At 42.9% G+C, this 22254-nt stretch overlaps 3 protein-coding genes across 3 annotated transcripts; 2 read left to right on the top strand and 1 right to left on the bottom strand.

Moving 5' to 3' along the window:
* The first annotated feature begins 9961 nt into the window (after positions 1-9961).
* On the top strand, positions 9962-12289 carry LOC119272465 (uncharacterized protein At2g29880-like). The gene is made up of 6 exons (XM_037553949.1): positions 9962-10248; positions 10704-10806; positions 10892-10957; positions 11041-11160; positions 11357-11662; positions 11742-12289. Exons 1-6 carry the CDS (start codon positions 10045-10047, stop codon positions 12287-12289), a joined length of 1347 nt encoding a protein of 448 aa, XP_037409846.1. The 5' UTR covers positions 9962-10044.
* A 736-nt stretch (positions 12290-13025) lies between these two features.
* LOC119271674 lies at positions 13026-14175 on the bottom strand. The gene is made up of 4 exons (XM_037553411.1): positions 14028-14175; positions 13440-13890; positions 13208-13335; positions 13026-13097 (listed from the first exon to the last, which is right to left on the bottom strand). Exons 1-4 carry the CDS (start codon positions 14063-14065, stop codon positions 13046-13048), a joined length of 669 nt encoding a protein of 222 aa, XP_037409308.1. The 5' UTR covers positions 14066-14175; the 3' UTR covers positions 13026-13045.
* Positions 14176-14442: 267 nt separating this feature from the next.
* LOC119272464 lies at positions 14443-18915 on the top strand. Its single transcript, XM_037553948.1, has 5 exons — positions 14443-14571; positions 15780-16044; positions 16128-16286; positions 16377-16988; positions 18787-18915. Exons 2-5 carry the CDS (start codon positions 15790-15792, stop codon positions 18913-18915), a joined length of 1155 nt encoding a protein of 384 aa, XP_037409845.1. The 5' UTR covers positions 14443-14571; positions 15780-15789.
* The last annotated feature ends 3339 nt before the right edge of the window (positions 18916-22254 follow it).

Here is a 22254-nt window from a genome sequence, read left to right as displayed (position 1 = left end):
CCACGATGCCATTCTGCTGAGGAGCATAAGGAGCAGATAACTCATGAGTAATACCAAGTTCATCAAGATAGTCATCAAGACCAGAATTCTTGAACTCAGTTCCATTGTCACTTCTGATGTGCTTGATCTTCACATCAAAGTTGGTTGAAGCCCTTGAAGACTTCCTGCACTTCATGTTTGTAAGTAACAATGTGTACCCATGTTTATCGAGAGTAATCATCAACAATAACAAAGCCATATTGAGATGCCTCATTTGAGACTGCAGAATAATGGTTAGGACCGAAGAGATCCATGTGAAGCAATTCAAATGGACGAGTAGTGGTCATGATAGTCTTCGTTGGATGCTTAGCCTTTGTCATCTTCCCAGCTTCACAGGCTCCGCATAGGTGATCCTTAAGGAATTTGACATTCTCGATGCCAATGACATGCTTCTTCTTCGCAAGCGCGTGCAAATTCCTCATGCCTGCATGACCAAGTCGTCGATGCCAGAGCCAGCCTTCTGAAGCTTTTGCAAGTAGGCACACAGATGGTTGTGGTCCTGTAGAGAAATCAACAATATACAGTTCTCCTCTCCTAAAGCCCTCGAAGACTTTGGAATTGTCAGCTTCCATAACCACAACACAACGGTACTTGCCAAAGACAACAACCATATCAAGATCGCAAAGCATTGAGATAGACATGAGGTTGTATCCTAAGGACTCAACAAGCATGACTTTGTCCATGTGTCGATCCTTTGTGATCGCAACCTTACCTAGACCCAATACCTGACTTTTTCCTTTGTCAGAAAAGATGATATGCTTCAGATGCGACGGAGATAATGGAGAATCCATCAATAGATTCTTGTCACCAGTCATGTGATTTGTACATCCACTATCGAGGACCCACTCGGTGGCTTTGGGTTGATCATCCTGCAGATGAATTAGTGCAGTTTATGAACTCATATACTTCATTAGTGAAGAATATGACATCAATTCATCAGATCAATTTCATCAAGCAATAAAACAGATAAAGCAGTATGAGGACGTGAGAAATGAAAGTTCATTTCTTCATGATTAGCCCGTGTCCTTTTAGGCACACTCAGGTCTCCAGCAAATTCTTCAGACAATTACGTACGTCTGGAGACCTGACACTGCAGAAGAGATTAGTTCTTTTTCTTCACCACCCACATCTGAAGGGGTGGCAAAGAGTTCATCACTTTGTGAGATCCATACGAGAAAGGTGGCATAGAAGACAATCCATTTCGTTTCACATAAGAGGAGTTAGGATAAGCATATGAATAAGCAGAGAAATTCTTCGAGGACTTATGAACACAACGATTAGAAGAATACTGCTCATATTCATAGCCCTTGGCTCTTCCCTGCGAAACAAAGTAGTTAGCACGATGATATTCATATGAGGACTTTGATCCTTTTGAGGAGTTTGGTCCATATGAAGAATTTGATCTGGGGCTCCTGTTCTTAACAGGTGGTGTCCTGAGGACATTCACCTGAAGAATTTCAAGGCACTTTTTGGGAACCCAGATTTTCTTCATAGGAGAACCGTTCCTGCAGTTAGTGCCAACATATCTAGCAAATACTTCACCATTCTGATTTTTTAATAGTTTACAGTTGGAGTCAAATGACTCGTCATCAGAACGAGGAGATTCACATGCAAATCCAGATAAGTTAGATGGATCAACTAGAGGTCCCTTTGCAGCAACCCATGAGGTTTTGGGGTACTGCTTAGGCTTCCAATATGTACCATCAGCATTGAGTTTCCTCTCAAAGGCAATACCCTCTTTCCTAGGGTTCCTGTTGAGGATCTGCTTTTTAAGCACATCACAAAGAGTCTGATGCCCTTTGAGGCTTTTGTACATGCCTGTCATGTACAATTCATCTAGCCCTGCATCGTCAGTGATCCTAGCAATATCCTCAGATGAGGAATTAGTGATAGCAGAGGCAGATGAAGAATTTGAAACATCAACAACATTTGAACATTCAGGTGAAGAATTAGCAGATTCACGTTCAATGCACTTCAAGCATGGAGGAACAAATTCTTCTTGAGAAGCACTGATTTGTTGAGCAAGTAATGAATCGCGCTCCTTCTGAAGATCTTCATAACTCACTCTTAGCTTCTCAAGGTCTTGCTTTCTTTGAAGAAATTCATAAGAAAGCTTCTCATGATCAGATAAGAGAGTGTTATGATGACCTTGAAGGTTGTCAAACCTAGTCTGAAGTCTCTGAAGATTTTCAGTCAAGACTTTAGTGTGATCCATTTCTTCACCCAACATATCATAACTTTTGTCTAGCATGTTTTGAACCTTTTCAAAAGCCCTTTGTTGTTTTACAACAATCTTAGCAAGTTTAGAATAGCTGGGATTGAGGTTTTCATCAGATTCATTCTCACTTGATTCAGAGGAGGTATATTTGAGTACCTTGGCACCCTTTGCCATGAAGCAATAGGTGGGAGCGTAGTCATCATTGCCTTCATCAGCCTTGTTGGTAAGGTCATTTTCTTCAGTGTTGAAGATAGACTTGCTGACGAATGCAGTAGCGAGGGCTAGGCTCGCCACACTGGATTCAGACTCTTCAGATGCCTCCTCTTCCTCATTTTCTTCAGATTCAGCCTCAGAGTCCATTTCCTTGCCAATGAATGCCCTAGCCTTCTTGGAGCTACTCTTCTTGTGAGATGAAGACTTTGAGGATTTTGAGGATTTCTTCTTTTTCTTCACATCATTAGAACTGTAATCCTTGTATTTCTTCTTCTTTGATTACTTTTCCCACTGAGGACAATCATGAATGTAATGTCCAGGTTTCTTGCATTCGTGACAAAGCCTTTTCTTGTAGTCACTGGATGAGGAATCATTGCTCCTTGAGGGTCTTCCAAAGCGACCACGTCTTGAGAACTTCTAAAATTTCTTCACGAGCAGTGCTAGCTCATGGCTTAGTTCTTCAGGATCACCAAGGCTGCTACTAGAGTCTTCATCTTCGGACTCAGATACTGCCTTGGCCTTCAGTGCACGTGATCTGCCATAGCTCGAACCATAGAGATCTCTCTTTTCTGCAAGCTGGAACTCATGAGTATTTAGCCTCTCGAGGATATTAGCGGGATCAAGTGACTTGTAATCAACACGTTCTTGTATCATCAATGCCAGAGTGTCAAATGAGGAATCAAGCGATCTCAGCAATTTCTTCACCACCTCATGATCGGTAATGTCAGTGGCGCCAAGTGCTTGAAGCTCATTTGAGATGTCAGTGAGGCTATCGAAGGTTTGTTGAAGATTTTCATTGTCGAGTCTTTTGAAGCGGTTGAAAAGATTGCGAAGAACATCAACTCGAGAGTCACGCTGTGTTGAGACTCCTTCATTCACCTTGGACAACATATCCCAGATAAGCTTAGAAGTTTCCAAAGCACTCGCTCTTCCATACTGTCCTTTGCTCAGATGGCCACATATGATATTCTTCGCTTGAGAATCGAGTTGCTTGAATCTCTTCACGTCAGCAGCATTCAGAGAAGGCGTGACTGAGGGAACACCATTTTCCACAACATACCAGAGCTCGTTATCAATTGCCTCAAGATGCATTCGCATCTTATTCTTCTAGTAGGGGTAGTCCGTCCCATCGAAGGTAGGACACGCAACAGAGACCTTGATCATACCTGTAGTCGACATACTAAAACTCCAGGCGGTTAAACCAAAATTACAGAGAACAAGGGAGTACCTTGCTCTGATACCAATTAAAAGTGTGTTATATCGACTAGAGGGGGGTGAATAGGCGATTTTTATGAATTCTTCATAGGGGAATTTGCAGGTGAGGAAATTCCTTGGCGAAGAACTACTAGCAGCAGAATAAGTACTCAAAAGTAAACATAATAGAACACAAGCATAGTCATCATGATGAAATGAAGACAAGCACAGAGTACAGAAAGCGTAAGCACATGATAACACAGGATGAAGACAAACAGACTGAAGAAATTGAACTGAGGAATTTGAGAAAGTCTTCAAACACAGATATGAACAAGCACTCAACACAGTTATGAGGAAATGAAAGAGTTGAGGAAATAGAACCAGTGAGCTTGGTGAAGACAATGATTTGGTAGACCAGTTCCAACTGCTGTCTCAGTTGTACGTCTGGTTGGAGCGGCTAGGTATTTAAACCTGAGGACACCCAGTCCCGGACACACAGTCCTCACCGTATTCTCCTTGAGCTAAGGTCACATAGACCTCACCCAATCACTCCTGGTAAGTCTTCAGGTGACTTCCGAACCTTCACAAACTTGGTCACTCGGCGATCCACAATTCCTCTTGGATGCTCTAGACCTTGACGCCTAACCGTTTGGAAGAAGTACATCCTTCAAAGTAACAAGCGTCGGATCCATGCAGGATCAATCTCTTCAGTGATGCTCAATCACTTTGGGTTTGTAGGTGTTTGGGTTTGGGTTTTGGTTTTCCTCACTTGATGATTTTCGCTCAAAGTCCTCGGAGGATGGGATGCTCTCAAATGACAAGTGTCAGTTTCTCTCGGAGCAGCCAACCAGCTAGTGGTTGTAGGGGGCGGCTATTTATAGCCTAGGGAGCAGCCCCACATGATAAGACATAAATGCCCTTCAATGATATGACCGTTAGGTGGGTAGATATTTTGGGACAGCTGGCGCATAGCACAGCAACGGTCGAAATTTTGAGTAGCAAAATCCTCAGGCTACCATGTTCCTCACTATGTAGGCAATCCGCACTGGCGAATTCCTAACTCCTCAGTCAGAACAAATTCCTCAGAGAACAGAAGAACTTCGTCTCTATCACTGAAGAATATGACTGAACTGTTTGAGATTTCCAATGGCTTCACTCGAAGGGATTGGTAGGTGTAGGATTTTGAGTTGAGCATCACTTGGAAATTTTTCCTTAGTATTTCCTCGACCCCCTTTAACAGTACGGTGTTTCCTAAGACTCAAGAAAGAGAAAATGTAACTGTAAAAACAAAAGTCTTCACGCTTCATGTTCCTCACATGAATACTGGGTCTTCGATGGTCACACCAATTTCTTCACTTTCAAAGTCATCAGAAAGTCTTCAGAAATCCAAAGTCTTCAGTTGAAGAACTTCATTTTTAGGGGTCGACTTTCTCTGTAAATATCAAACTCCTCATAGACTTATGGACCTATGTACACTCACAAACACATTAGCCCCTTAACCTATAAGTCTTCAATACACCAAAATCACTAAGGGGCACTAGATGCACTTACATAATGCTTTGGTCCGGTACTCTATTAAAAGAAGGCCTTAATATCCCTTAGTTTCCAATAGGACCCCGCTGCCACGGGAGGGTAGGACAAAAGATGTCATGCAAATTCTTTTCCATAAGCATGTATGGATATATTCGGAATACATGCCTACATTACATTGATGAATTGGAGCTAGTTCTGTGTCACCCTATGTTATGATTGTTACATGATGAACCGCATCCGGCATAATTCTCCATCACCGATCCAATGCCTACGAGTTTTCCATATATTGTCCTTCATTTATTTACTCTTCCGTTGCTATTGTTACAATCACTAAAAAACACCAAAAATATTACTTTTGCTACCGTTACTTTTGTTATCGTTACCACTATGATCATATTACTTTGCTACTAAATACTTTGCTGCAGATATTAAGTTATTCAGGTGTGGTTGAATTGACAACTCAGCTGCTAATACTTGAGAATATTCTTTGGCTCCCCTTGTGTCGAATCAATAAATTTGGGTTGAATACTCTACCCTCGAAAACTGTTGCGACCCCCTATACTTGTGGGTTATCAAGACTATTTTATGGCACCGTTGCTGGGGAGCATAACTCTATTCTTTGAGTCACTTGTGATTTATATCTGCTTATCATTATGAAGAACTTGAAAGATCTATTTCGCGAAAAAGAAACGTCCCGCGGGTAGGGGTATTTCCTAATGCGTAACGACGATAAAATAAAGTGTGGGCGTGCCAGTATACAATAGTATACAAATAAATAAAAGAGACACACAAGATCAGGGAACTCTGTATTTCATTAATTCTTTTGGAGAATTACATCAAATGGTTCCCACACAAGTACATCATGTTTCTCCATGCAATCTGACTAAGTTTAGCGACTGTGTAGCTTCAAGTTCCCGGAGCCTCGGAAGATGATCCGGTTAATTACATCCACAAGATGCATCTTGTAGAAAATCTCTGATTAAGCTGCTCTTCATGGTCGTCGTCTTCAACCTGAAATATTCTCCAAAATATATGTGGCCATGCTGTGACATGGTAAAGACTTGTCGGTCTTTGGACTAAGATATCAGGCCTCGTCGGCACCGGGTTCATAGCAAAGTTTCAAGGTGAACGCTCGGCCTCACCGGTCGAGAACAAAAGGATATCCTGCCTCGTCAGCAAGGACGTGTGAGTAACTTCCGGCCTCGTTGGTCGCGGAAGGTAGCGGTCTCCCAACCTCGTCGGTCGAGGAGAAAATGTCTAGCCCCGTCAGCCTAGACTATGAGTGGTTCCGGCCTCATCGGTCACGGAAAGAAATCATGTCATGAGACTTTGGAACGGGCACCAAGCTGTGAAGGCAGTGGGTGAACTGTATCTAGATACTAGCCATGTCATGGCATTGAGAAGCCACACTGTTCACATATCACAGAAAGTTTAACTTCATGTGCGGGCTAAATTAACTAGCCGATGCTACTGATAGAGTCATAGTGCAATGTATTGCACCACTTACTGACCATACAACTTTTTTAGCTAGTACCTACTAATCTAGTCAATCTGAACTTTATACACAAGCCTTATGAGAAGATCTGCCACCCCTCTGAATATTTGCCAGCCCAACTGAGGGAGTCCTGGATTAGGGGGTCTTCGGACAGCCGGACTATCTCCATTGGCCGGACTGTTAGACTATGAAGATACAAGATTGAAGACTTCGTCTCGTGTCCGGATGGGACTCTACTTGGCGTGGAAGGCAAGCTAGGCAATATGTATATGGATATCTCCTCCTTTGTAACTGACCTTGTGTAACCCTAACCCTCTCCGGTGTCTATATAAACTAAAGGGTTTTAGTCTGTAGGACAACAATCACAACATACAATCATACCATAGGCTAGCTTCTAGGGTTTAGCCTCTCTGATCTCGTGGTAGATCTACTCTTGTACTACCCATATCATCAATATTAATCAAGCAGGACGTAGGGTTTTACCTCCATCAAGAGGGCCCGAACCTGGGTAAATCTTTGTGTCCCCTGCCTCCTGTTACCATCCGGCCTAGACGCACAGTTCGAGACCCCCTACCCGAGATCCGCCGGTTTTGACACCAACACCAACCTTTCCTGATTAGGCTGAGGGAATTTTATAAGTGCAGAATCGATCTGCTTCTTGAGTAATCTGGATCCGAGTCAAACGTCATGATTTTCCTCACAAAATTTTCTAAAAGGAAAACAATCTGCAATGGCGATCCGAATCTGACTCAAGCTGTCAAATTAACAGGCCCCTCAAATACTTCTACGTGGAAACGATCAGCACTAGGGCGATCCGAAACCAAATATTTCTTCTCAAACATTTCTGTACAGAAACGATCAACTATGAAAGCGATCCGAATCCAAATCCAGCACCAGCAATTTGCCTCCAAATATTTTTATACGGAAACGATCTGTTATGGGAGCGATCCGAATCCAAACCATGCACTGGTTGATCTGCCTATCAAATATCTATTACATGCCACGACTGGATTGGTAAACCAATCTAAAACAACCCGAGGCAACAAATGGATTCGGTGTAAACCGATCTTTTAACTTGAGGCAACCACCTGTGAGAAAAGAGTATGTCAAAGATCTCATCATTTCTTACCATTAGAGCACATGGCCGTGTCGACGCGGCCGCCGGGAGGCAACGAGATTTTGGTGATACGAAGGAGCAGCTCGTACAGCACGGCCGCCACCGTTTTTCTGTTGAAGCCGAGAGTGATCCTGCCTACAAACCAGGCGCTTATGTTTATCCCTCCCGTCGGGTGTGCTGATGTTTATCCTGGCTACTTAAGGATTAATTATGAAAAGTGTACGCAGTTGGGCGCTCGCAACACATGAGTACACGCTGACCTGATCGATCACGTTTGGGGTCGTGTACTGGTGCTACTGTGCGTCTACACCCATCATTATACATACACTATACATGCCTAGCCACGGCTCTTTGCGCGTGTTGTGCATGCTGGCACAATCCATGCATGTACATGCAACACTGATTAATCATGGGACTTGCTAATAACTAGTGCCTAGCGCACGTATGTGTATTACTAGCACCACATCCATTGCTTTCTCCTTTCTTTCTATTTTTTAAAATCTTTCTTTTACCAAGGCTAAACACATGGCCTAGCAAAGTGGCCCATGTAAACATACTCAGCCAACTTTATTATAGATGGTGACAAAATTTCGTCGAACAAATGCCCCCCACCAAGTAAAGTTTGGTGGCATAGCCGATCGAACTTGACTTGGTGAAACTAATCGACTGGGCGCAAATATGAATTGATGCCTCAGTTAGGATAGAGTATTACTTGCCTAGGGTAACCAGTGTAGAACTCATAGAATTTGGCGCAGATCCCTGCCAAATAATGAATAAATGGAACACCATGACGGAAGTCCATGCCATGAGTGGACCATATATATTATAAGTATGGTTGCAGCGAATCCATGCCACAACAGTAAGAGAATAGGAAAAACATGGTGAAAGCCCATGCCATAGATGAATACTAAATGTTGCGGCGAAACCATACCGCCAACGAGTGTTACGAACATTATGGCGAAACCATGCCACAAATGAGACTAGAAAGTAATGCAGTGAAAGTCCATGCCGCAAATTAGTGTGTGTATCATCGTGCAAGATTAGGGCACAAGCACCAGTAGAAAATAACGCGAGACCATGGATAAAGTCCATTCCATTGCCTCAAAATATCTCGAGGACCTTGTTGCAACCGCTTCAATGCGATGTCAGCCAACAAAGTCACATTGGATCTTCTTTAACATGTAGCGAAAGTCCATGCCACTTCTTAAAGGAATTTATCAACTCTACTGCGACCATGTAACAGCCACGGTGCCAACCTATAGAACTGAAAGGTTTCACAGATTCATATGTACCACACTGGCATACTTCACTGCTCCCGCAATCAAACAGGACGGACTAAAAGAGTCGTCCGATATATGGATGAGGAAAATACAAGCGCGCCGAGGAACATAGCAGACTCGGGCTTGTGTAATTATTAGCCGGGTGCAATAAACTTGCGGTATTTCACAAATTTTGTTTTGTACTAGGGCAAAAAAAACTATGCCCCTTTGAGAAAATTGTCGTGAAAGTTCTTACCACAAATAATGGGGCATTTTAGCAACATAGTATGCCATGCCTTAGGAGCGAATCATGTGCATGATTCCCATGGTGTGACACTATTCTTGTAAAGGAATATCGTAACGGGTGACTAGCACGCTAAACATCGAGCGTGAATGTAGGTCTCATAAATGGGTGTGCACGTGAGATGTGCCAAGACTTCGAGAAAATCCTCAGCTCAGAACAATTGTCGTGCTGATAACTCTGGTTCACATGGGCCACACTTTGTTTTAACTGGGCCTCAAGTTGGGCCCAAGTATACAGAGGATGTCAATCGTATAGAGGATCAACGCTAAGCGAGAAGCTTCAGCTCTCTTCAAACTCAACGCCTGCAGATAAGATCTAAAAAAAATTCCTGCAGATAAGCCTACGGAATCTAACTGTGGGAGGGATTCTACATCGTGTTGAGGCCTCCTTTGGTTTATAGGATTTTTATAGGAATTTTGTAGGATAGGATATTTGTAGGAAATAATCCTTTGGAGGCCTTTGGTTCACAGGAATGCCATCCTATTCCTGTACAGGATTTCTTCCTTTCCTTCACGTTTTGCAGGAACAGAAAAAAGAGGTCCAACCTAATGGAAAACTTCCTGGCGTGAACGACGCGCGCGGCGGCAACTGTTCCCTCCCTTTTTTTCGCTCGGCCGCTTCACTCACCTGCGCACAAATAGAGAGAGGGAGGGGAAAAGAAGCAAAATCGACATGTCCAGCCGCCCCTCCTCTCCTCACACAGAGCGGCGCAGCTCCAACCTTGAAGATCGACCGGCAGGGAGGACGGCGGCAGACGGCCGCGCGACGCGACCACATCCAGGCGGCGGGCAGGAACCACCGGCAAGCTGGAGCATCTACCGTCGACCAGCTAGCCACCAAGCCCCAGCGGCATCCATCTGCCGCAAGTCTCTTCAGGTACGATTCTATCTTTCTCTCTCTATTGATTTTCAGATCCGGTGCTAATTAATGGAGAAATAGCCCTGTCCATCTTGCCGGTGTGAGATGCCCCTAGAAATCCCCCGTATCATGAGTCTCTAGTCCAGCCCAATCCCAAGATTTTTTAGGAAAGGGCCCAACAAAAATTAGACGCATAGTCCTAATCTAATTGCTCAGTTTGCTAGCTTTTAGAGTCCTAATCTAATAGCACAGATGTATAGCTGGTGCCGTCCATCACGGGAGTAGTTCTTGTGTTCCCTACTTGTACTCTTGTAACTCTGACCAGGCAATACAATTGATTGTGGCTTGACTCATCTCTCAGCTCTCACTAGTCCCATTATATGTCTTATTAAAACGTAATTTCTTTTATTACATAACAGTACATATTTTACTATCTCACTAGTCCCACTAATAATACGATTCAGTTTCTTCAGATGGATGATCAAGGCAGGATGATAGACTTTGGTATTCAAGGCCATGAGTTCAGTCAAAGGACTACAATACCTTGTCCAAATATTGGTCACCATCAGGACAATGGTACAATTTCTCTTATTCTTATTCAATTTAATATGGTAAAATTTAATCATGGAAACACAATTGCATAATGTTCAATATATTCAAGGACTTGATGACCTGGAGTTTACTCAAGGAGCTACAGGACACCAAACAAATATTGGTCAGGACAATGGTATTGATTCTCTTATTCTTGGTTAAGTTAATTTGGTGAAATTAATACGGAAGCACAATAGCATAATATTTTGTGTATTTCAGGACTTGATGACTTGGAGTTCAGTCAAAGGATCATAGGACGCCGTCCTAATTTTGGTACGCTGCAGCGTTGTGATGACCTCGACTTTGACCAAAGGAGTGCAAGGCAGCATGAGGATAGTGGTACAAAATCTCTTAATCTCGGTCTTGTTAATGTGGTGAATTACTGAAATTTAATCATGGAAGCACAATTGCATATTATGTAATATAGCTCTTTGCTTTGCAGTTTCAAATTCCAAAAAGAGTCTTCCTAGAGCCAAGTGGAGTCACCAAATGAAGCTATATCTTATTCAACTGCTGAAAGATTTTAATGTCCCAGGTTATAGAACTCAGAATGCATGGAGTAAAGAGGCATGGAATAAGATTGTGGATAACATAAACAAAAAGTTTGGCTTGTCACTAGATGTTAAAAAAGTGAAACAAAAGGAACTGGATCTGAAGAAAGACTTCCGCACTGTGAAAGAGTTGGCAGCTGAGAGTGGCTTTGGTTGGGACCGTATCGGAATGAAAGTTGTTGCCCCAGATGCCGTTTGGGAATCATTTGCGGAGCGTCATAACACGGATGCACTCATATGGAGAGACAAACACTTTCCATATTATGATGATTTATTTGCATTGTATGAAGGTAAGCTATAACATTGTATGGAGAGACAAACACTTTCTGTGTTGTAAGCATGTTCTCACTAGTTTTTAATCATCTCCAGGACGGTATGCTGAAGGAAGGAATAGGCGTGGCATGGACTATTATGCAGATAGGGATAAAGAACCATCACAAACCAAATTTGCAGAATCACAAGGGACCAATGATTATGATGGATCACCCTCACCTAATATAAATGCTGCTGATTTTCCCATTGAAGAAGAAGGTGAGAAAGACACTTCTGATTTTCCCCAGCAGCAATGCCCATCAAGGCGCTCCACACAAATGAATTCTCAGTTTGTGAAAACACCGGAAATGTGTGGAGCAAGACCCACAAAGAGGCAGAAAAATAGTGATTTTCAAGAGAAGTACTTGAAGCTCAAGAAAGAAGAAATTGAACGGTTTGCAGCTATTGAGGAGAAGAAGCTTGAGGATCCCTATAGCATCAGTAGGTGTGTCACAACACTTGAACGTCTACCTGGTCTACAAATGGCTGATATGGTGATGGCTGCTGATATCTTCAAAAGCAAGGAGAATAGAGAGCTTTTCCTATCGTTTTCTACGGATGAACCAAGATTAGCCTGGCTCAAAAGGCAGATTGGGCATATCTAAACATATTACTTGCAGGCTGCTAGGTAGTATTTTGGCATAGCACTTAAGATGCGTGGAGTCTTTTGTTGGACGCAAACAAAGTGTGTGGCTAGCTAGGTTGTATTTTGGTAGAATTACTTGAAGTAGAAAGCTGAACTAGGGAGTAGAAGTACATGGCTGGGTAATATTTTGGTAGAACTACTTGCTGCAGAAAATGAAAGAGCAAGCATGTAGTAGTTGCAGAAAACGAACATGGCATCTAGTACTTTGCTTTAATGAATATTACAATTTCGACATGCCATAATCTTGGTTTGCAGTATATTTTTTTGCCATACATTTGTTTGCGGTACACGTTACAATGCATATATCAAGCTCTTCTTGCAATATAGTCCTCCCACAGTTTATCTGCTATATAATCCCGTAGGTGGTTTCCTGCTTCTCTTGTGTTATTGAATGCTCCAACATCACTAGTGTAGTTTTCATCTCCCGTGGGCACGTCCACAATTAGATGTGGGTCAATATCTGGAGTGTCATTGTTGAGCCATGAGACATCTCCATCATGAAGCCGAATGAAATTATGTAGGACACAACATGCCATTGATATGTCAACTTGTTTGCCGGGGGAATAGTGTGTAGCAACTTTCAGAACTGGAAATCTCTTTTTCACTATGCCAATAATTCTCTATATGATTCCGTAATTGTGCATGGCGAAGGTTGAATAGTTCTCTACGATTCCGCGGCCTTTAACGTACTTGTGCTTGTTCTTGCAAATGGTATCTAGTTCCACGGTATGGGGCAAGAAACTGTGGTGTGTTTGCATAGCCCGCATCTACAAGATAATATTTACCATGAGGTACCTGAAATCCATGGTTAAGTGCATCTTGGAGAAGCCTTGCATCCGAGGCTGATCCTTCCCAGCCAGGATGCACATGCACAAACCTCAAATCAAAGTCACATGCAACCATAACATTTTGTGTGATTGTTTGCTTTCTGTTTCGATATGGCTCTTGTTCATGTGGTGAGATAGTCATTGGAATATGTGTACCATCAATAGCACCAATGCAATCCTGTATTCATATTATATCATGAGATATTATTTTGAATAAAACTTCAAACAACCATATTACATTTACCAATACAAAGTCAGAAATATATGAAAATGTATGCTTACATTGAAGTAGGGATGGAAATGTGATCTCCTCAAGACTGGATGTGGTCGAAGAGAAGGTGGGCGTATATAGATGCTTGCAAGCTTTGTAATTGCCTCTAGTACATCTCCAAAGTGTCGACTGATGGTTTGCCCACTGTGCTGGAACCTATCCTGCAAGGTTTCATTACTAGCATTTTTTGCAATTGCATATAAAAATATGGCAACCTTTTCTTCCAAGGAGACTATTGTAGAATCTTCAAGTATTTCATTCTCACGCAGCTTCTCAACTAGAGCATGAAAGATGTAAGCCTCCATTCTGAAATGCCTTCTGCATAAGCTTTCATGCCCATTTAAGATTTCCTGGACATAAGCAGCTCCTGTAAGACTAGATGTATGCATTGGTTTTTTCTCCCTTCCTTCTTCCATGGTAGGGAAGACAAATAACATGAATTCATCCTCCATCTGTGACCTCCTATGATAGCTTGGATCCATTGAAATGTGTGTAAATCAGCAAGAAATGCTGAAAATATTTGTATGTTCTATCAGTGAGATGTGGATCAGCAAAGAAAATATGGAGCTAAATCATATTGTCAATGCATATGTACTAACCTGTTGTTTATGTTATCCTGGTTGTTGTTGACGACCATGCTAGAAGCTGCTGGAGGGGTTCCTTCTTTGGTTAGCTAACCATAAACTGAAGATGAGATTTGTGTGTATTCTGAAGATGAGATGTGTGTGTTTTGATCTCCACAACAAGATGATATATAGGGAGAGAAAGCTAGTACAGCCGTGTAACGGCTAGTTGCTTGAGAGCAACTAACAGCTAGTTGCTTTAAATTAAAATATTATTTTTTTATGTTTCCTATGTGTGTTCCTATCCTGTGAACCAAAGGGCATTTAATTTCCTATTCCTATGATCTGAGCAGCCATAGGATTGGAAATGCATACACCTCATTTCCTATACTTTTCCTATTCCTATAAAATTCCCATCCTTTGAACCAAAGGAGGCCTGAAATTAAATTGCTCCTCAAGAAAAGATCTATCTGTATGGCTTCTATAAATTCTGGAGTCGTTCATCTTTTGCCCCCTGATCGTTGCCGTGGCGGAAGCACTTCGGCTCGGCAAGACCTGCTCTTCCCGACGAGATCTGAAGGTATGGTGATTTTTTTGTACAGGGTTGGGGCGCCCAGCCAAGAGCACCTAGCATCTAGTTATTTGACCTCCTTGTTCTACTCCTGGTAGTGTTGCCGCAAGAGATTTTGAGAAAAGGGCAAGTTGGTATGCAGATTTGAGTAGCTATAGATGAGCAAACCTTGCTTGCTACAGTACAGGGCATAGATGGATACTAGCAGCAGTTTTAATAAAGGCCCGTAGGTTGTAGATTTGAGAAATCAAACAGCATATCAAACTGGATATAGATAAAAGATGGTGCTACTACTGTACCACAGAACCAGGGGAACAAATGCTTCATCATTGTGCCAATCTGTCCATCAGTTTACCATGCAGACCAAAGTTAAGCTGCAAATCAAATCATTGCCAGTTTGTAGCTTGTGCAGCTTGTGCAGACCATATAGTTTCTCTAGCAATTAAAGGCCCCTAATTCGCTGAAGGAAGACAAGGGGCACTTGAGCTATGCCCTGAAGGTGTTTTAGGTATGTCAGGCTGAAAATATCATGTGTTCGACAGAGCAAAGGCCTGAACAAATTAACTCAGTGTACAGATGCAGAGAAGAAGAGCTCTGATTATTGTAGGCATACTGGACTACAATATGTGCAAAACTGCAGATTTACATAGAAGATAATACAACCATGCCCTGTAGATGTTTCTGAATACACCAAGATGGGAACAAACTATGTTGAATTAGCAGAGCATGGGTTTAGGCGTCTGTGAATAAATCAGCCCAGGATTCACATTTTTTTGTTTTACTGAGCAAAGCCTGGACAAAGTGTAAGGGCCGTCAGTGGAGGCCACAGAAACATTGATGTTACTGTATAGCGCTCATCAACCATTGTCGTGAGTTCATGATGTCGATGTAGGCCGTTTAGCAGAGGCCATGTAAATCACATGTCATTGTACAATGGCCGTAAATCGTAATAGCTTTAGGCTTAGAACGATGATTAGGCATGAGTTCCCAACCCACCATGTCGGGTTTTTTAGTAACACTGAGCGGTGTCAGGCTCTATTTTAGTACATGCCCAGACATATAGCCGACACTGAGAAAACATATCAGGAAGCTGGACTAGGAGAACTGCCATTGCCATGCGCAACACAGGCACCCTGAGCCTTGTTTTTTTCTTTATATTCTCATACAAATCATGTGTTTTTGCATTTGATTCACTCACCTTTTAAAAAACTTTCTAGGTGGCTTTCCATGGGAGACTTTAACGGAAGTTTCCATCGCATGCAACGCGAGTCACGCTCTGACGAGCCACCAAGAGGACCTCCCTTTCAGCCGGGACCCTGGGGCAACGAGCCTTATCCTAGGCGAGGTAACAACTCTCCTCATCGAGATCATCGATTTTGGGGGGAAGCACCTCCCTGGAGAGAGAGAGAGAACATCAATATTACGTGGATCGTGAGCGGCCCCCGAGCAACTACTACCCTCCTCGCGACTTATCGGGCCCAGGTTTCCATCGAGGCCCTGAGCATAACTGGGATAGACGTGCTCCTCCACCCCCACGCTCATTTTCTTCACATCGTCACACCCAGGGTGATCGTGATCATTTTAAAGGAAATCGTCGGCCAAAATATTCGGGCCAAGGTAAAGATCTTTCACCTTCTGCTGAGACGAGCAAGCCCACAACTCACACACATTCTGGTAGCATGGGAGGAACAGGGAAGGAACAACACTCTAATGATGTTTCAGAGGTAAGCATCCCATGTAATTGTTTTTGATAGTTATACCGTGTGCACATAGGGAACTTGCTCACTGCTATGTTGTGTCCCTTTTTATTTCAGGGAAAACAAACGCACGTTGATGGTCCCTCACTGACACCTCATGCTGCTGCCAGCAGTCAGGATGCATATAAAGAAGAGGGGATGGAAGTGGATCCCTTGACGGCTATCTTTGATGGAGATGTGGAGCACTGCATCAGTGCTGTGGCCACCCACCTCAAACTCAGTAGGGGAACAAAGCTTGTCATCGAAGCTTCACCAACTTCTGACCCAAAGTGTACAGTACCAATAGCGCCCTCGAAATTGACGAGGCGTACATTGCGGAGTGGGGGCGAGCAAAATAAGCCATGGGAGCCCCCTGTCAAGAACACTAGTCCAACGACCTTGGTAATACTTAATCCAGTCCTCGACAAGGCTCCTGATTTTCCCACAAGAACTCTAGCCCAAGAATTTATCAAATCTCTTGAGAAGAGATGGAGGCGAGATAGCGCGGCCCAGCTACAAGTGGGGCTGCCTTACAGTGAGAAATTTTTAATCTGGGCTAGGATGATGTTGATAGCTGAGGAGGACAGGCAAATGTTGGAGCGTGCAGGCATTCTTAGAGGAGTTTTCAGCATACTTTTCCGCATCTGCCCAGCTTGGCCGCTCATTCAAGCCTTTATTGATTTCTGGAATGTTGATGGTCATACCTTAATCATGAAGGAAATATGCCCTAGAGGCAATAATAAAGTTATTATTTATTTTCTTATATCATGATAAATGTTTAGTATTCATGCTAGAATTGTATTAACCGGAAATATGATACATGTGTGAATACATAGACAAACAGAGTGTCACTAGTATGCCTTTACTTGACTAGCTCGTTGATCAAAGATGGTTATGTTTCCTAGCATAGACAAAGAGTTGTCATTTGATTAACGGGATCACCTCATTAGGAGAATGATGTGATTGACTTGACTCATTCCGTTAGCTTAGCACTTGATCGTTTAGTTTGTTGCTATTGCTTTCTTCATGACTTATACATGTTCCTATGACTATGAGATTATGCAACTCCCGTTTACCGGAGGAACACTTTGTATGCTATCAAACGTCACAACGTAACTGGGTGATTATAAAGGTGCTCTACAGGTGTCTCCGAAGGTACTTGTTGGGTTGGCGTATTTCGAGATTAGGATTTGTCACTCCGATCATCGGAGAGGTATCTCTGGGCCCACTCGGTAATACACATCACTATAAACCTTGCAAGCATTGTAACTAATAAGTTAGTTGCGGAATGATGTATTACGGAACGAGTAAAAGACTTGCCGGTAACGAGATTGAACTAGGTATTGAGATACCGACGATCGAATCTCGGGCAAGTAACATACCGATGACAAAGGGAACAACGTATGTTGTTATGCGGTTTGACCGATAAAGATCTTCGTAGAATATGTAGGAGCCAATATGAGCATCCAGGTTCCGCTATTGGTTATTGACCGGAGACGTGTCTCGGTCATGTCTACATAGTTCTCGAACCCGTAGGGTCCGCACGCTTAAAGTTCGATGACGATTATATTATGAGTTTATAGTTTTTGATGTACCGAAGGTAGTTCAGAGTCCCGGATGTGATCATGGACATGACGAGGAGTCTCAAAATGTTCGAGACGTAAAGATCGATATATTGGACAACTATATTTGGATACCGGAATAGTTCCGGGTGAGATCGGGATAATACCGGAGCACCGGGAGGCTATCGGAACCCCCCGGGAGGTATATGGGCCTTAATGGGCTTTAGTGGAAAGGAGGGGAAAGGAGCAAGGGAGGGGGCGCCCCTCCAAGCCCAATCTGAATTGGGAAGGGGGCCGGCCCCCCTTTCCTTCCTCCCTCCTTCCTCTTCCTTCCCTCTCCCTCTCCAAATAGGAAAAGAAGGAGTCCTACTCCCCCTTGGGCGCGCCACCTCCCCTTGGCCGGCCCTCTCCTCTCCTCCTTTATATACGGAGGAGAGGGGCACCCCATAGACACAACAATTGATCTCTTGAATCTTTTAGCCGTGTACGGTGCCCCTCTTCACCATAGTCCACCTCGATAATATCATACTGGTGCTTAGGTGAAGCCATGTGACGGTAGAATATCAACATCGTCACCACGCCGTCGTGCTGATGGAACTCTCCCTCAAAGGTCGGCTGGATCGGAGTTCGAGGGACATCATCGAGTTGAACGTGTGCAGAACTCGGAGGTGCCGTGCGTTCGATACTTGATCGGTCGGATCGTGAAGACGTACGACTACATCAACCGTGTTGTGCTAACGCTTCCGCTTTCGGTCTACGAGGGTACGTGGACAACACTTTCCCCTCTCGTTGCTATGCATCACCATGATCTTGCGTGTGCGTAGGAAAATTTTAAAATTACTACGTTCCCCAACAAATCACAAGTCAGGGTGAGATGGGGTACCCACTGTTGCTTGTTGATGATGCCATGGGAATCCCAATTTCAGGTCATGCCTATGATGAATTCATCCCAGCACCATTCTGCGCCGAAGACAGTGCAGTCAATACTTTGCTCGCGGTTTATGCTAAACTATGCCAACATAGGTTGGCGCATGGTGCAGAAGGCGAAGGTGTAACATCCCAAATTTTCAATTTGAAATGTTATGCATTAGATCATCAATGCATATCATATTTTATTTTGCATTTTGGTTGATCCTACAAATTCTACGCAACTCAATGACCCACGGAGAGAGTTGGGGATTTCGTTATTTTCATATTTGAGTTTTTTCAAATTTTGAGAATAGGATCATTTGATTTTATTTATTTTATCATCAATTATTTCTATTACAAAAATATGAGAGAGGGAATAAAATGAAGTTTTCAAAATAAAGAAATATTGAGGATTTAATAATAAAATCAAATAAGATTTTATTTCGGAGTTTTTCGATGTTTTATTTGAATTTAGGAAAAATGTAAATTGCAGTTAGGTTCCAAATAAATGTTCACCTTGGGCGGCTTGATTTTAGAAGCCCGTGAAAATTTATTTTGGAATTTTTGAAGTCCGTTTAGTATTTGTTTTTATTTTTTTCTTCCGAGCGGAATAATAATAATAAAAAAACGAACCGACCTAGGGGCCGTGTCTGACCCGGACTCCCGACCCACTAGGCTTTATAAGCTGAGGGGGGGAGCCAGCAGAGGCCCAGCCACCCGCGCCCCAAACCCTAGCCGCCCGAGCGCCGCCGCCGCCGAGGTTCGCCACTGCCTCGTTTTCCGTGCCAACGTTAAAAAAATCGGTTTTCGTCGGTTTTTTAGATTCGGTTTTTTAAATAGATCGGTTTTTCTGGTTTATTTAAACAGTGAGCGTTCGTCCATTCGTTTGTTCTAGCGAACGTTCGTCGTTTTTCTTTTTCTCGGATTAAATCTGCGATTTTCTGATCGCGATTCCTGATCCGATTTTCGTTTTAGTATAACTTTTCGCTCGTTTATCGAAATCAGGCGATTCAAGCGCCTAGAGTTTTGTCTCGAAACCCTCTATCTGTTTAACCAACTTAAACAAGATTTTGCTACTGTAAAATTTGCCCTAGATCCAGGTTAGTAGAACGAAGTTGATTTCTTTCACCGTTTGACTTTCGTTGCTTTGTTCGATTTGATTTTTTTGCCAACCGGAGTTTTTAAGTTGAACCTTCTGGTTAGATCTCTTATTTGCGTTTTACCCGTGCATTAGATGAGTACTTATTGTATACTTGTTTGTTTGTCTGCGATAGAATACCCGGAGTGCGCCGCCTGTTACTTCGAATCGTTAGGTTTCGTGGATCATCACCAAGGCAAGTAACACTTTGATCATACCTTTTCTACTACCCAGTTTTATTGCATTAGATCAATCCTCACACATTGCATGATTAGGATCTAATTAAATCGTGGGATGAGAAGTAGATGAGGTAGTACCTATTACCTGTTATTATCAAACCTTTGGGAGTTACTCTACGTTTGCTTATTATGCCATGCTATGCTCGTAGACGTGGATTAGGTTTTGAGAGTATTCATGACAGATGTGAGATTGTTAATTAATGGTTTACTTAAGGTGGCAACTTAAACACACATCTGGGTGGATTGAGGCACCTGGTTATTCTAGGATTGCCTGTCTAGGCACCTGGGTATTTCAGGACTTGCCTGTTTTCTTTTGGACTGCCACCTAGGCTCAAAGGGATCATGAGACTATTCATACTAGAAACTTCCGTGTGCAGCCACAAGCTATTATGGGCTCTAGCATAGTTGACTAAGTTGTGCGAACTCTTCTAGTGGTAGACTAGCAGATGTAGGGGATGTAGCTGGTACGGTCTACCCGATCGTAAGGTGCTAGCACTTCTGAAAGACTATGTCTCGGTCATTCGTCTTCTCAAACACCATGTAGTGCGAGAAACCAAACGGAGGCGATCGAGTCTTGTGGGGAAAAGTGCGCAAACCTCTGCAGAGTGTAATAAACTAATCATGGTTAGCCGTGTCCCCGGTTATGGACATCTTGAGTATCTAGTACCTGGATTATCATGTGAATCTCAACATGTTACTCTAAATTAATTTTGTTGGGTTATGTTTAATAATGATGCTTAATTGGGATTGAGAATGCTGTTAACTATTCTCAATGTTTAACAACTACCATGATAGTTAAATAAATTTATTCCTTTGCAGTAGGGAAAAATTGGCTTTACGCAAAACTGTAACCATAGAGCTTTCCACCAGCCAAATATGCATATAGAATAGCTATTTCATTACATTACTCTCTATGTGTTACATTGCCAGCATATTCCATGTGCTGACCCGTTTCGGGCTGCAACGTTAATGTTGCAGACTTTTCAGACGACGATTAAAGAGTTTTTAGGTCGTGGTTCTATACTCAGTGATGCCGTTGGAGTTGATGGACTCACTTATCTTCCAAGCCTTCCGCTGTTATCGTTATTAGATGGCCTTAGGCCATATTGGTTGTAATAAATTCTCTTTTGAGACACTCGATGTAATAAGTGTGTGATTGCTACTCTGCTATAAATCCTCCGAGTACTGTGTTGTGTCAGCATTACTGATACAGGGATGACACCGAAGCACAGAGATCAGACTGTTTGAGGTCTAGTCGCTACAGAAGGTCTTGTCACAATCAAAGAGTGGACATACTACTTACTTGATGACAAAGAGCGGCTCAAAGACGTCACCGAGGTATACTATCCAGTGGATTTCTATGCTGCAATTGATGATCCGCTGTTAAAGAATCACAACTTTCAACTCACAACTCAAGGGAATAAAGCACCCTCGGTATTATTTTCGTGCTATCGGATGAACTATAAAGCGCAATGCTCAAGGTTAGAGTACCGAGCTGCTTTTATTGCTGCTTGGCTATGTTTATACTGCATCCCAATAAGCACGGGGGACTTCATTAGGCCTGAAGTTATTACTGCAGCCGTGAGTATTGCAAAGGGGACGAGGAGGGTCATAGGCGTGGCTAGCTTGGCCCATCTTTACAGATGCTTGGATGACATACACCATGCTATTGCAACAGGTGCGGGTTCAGCAAGTGAGCACAAGTTGCCATTGCCTGCGCATTTCATCATGGGATGGTTCGCAACGTATTGGAGGGCTATGCCATATTCCTCCACGTCCTCAACAAATCTGACAAAGAACCTTCCATTTATCATGGATACGTGGAGAGCCCACAACCCCAAGATTGATCTTGTTGGCGCCCATAACATATTTTTGGACGTTGATGAGCAACAACATGGCCTATTGTCACTGGATTTCCTGGGTAGGTTAGGTCCTTCCCGATTCCCAAAAGCAGAATCTGTGCATCTGAATGACTGTCGAGAGACATCAGAGGAAGAGCGAACACTAAAAATTTCAGAGATTGATATTATAATCAGCAGCGTAGTTGGAGGGGTATCTTATAGGCGTTGCCAACAGCAAATAAACCAAGTTTATTGCCCCCATCGCTT

This window comes from Triticum dicoccoides, chromosome 3A (assembly GCF_002162155.2).
Source record: "Triticum dicoccoides isolate Atlit2015 ecotype Zavitan chromosome 3A, WEW_v2.0, whole genome shotgun sequence".
Lineage (NCBI taxonomy): Eukaryota > Viridiplantae > Streptophyta > Magnoliopsida > Poales > Poaceae > Triticum > Triticum dicoccoides.
Note: the sequence above shows the minus strand (reverse complement) of the source record. Positions and strands in the feature narration are given on the sequence as shown.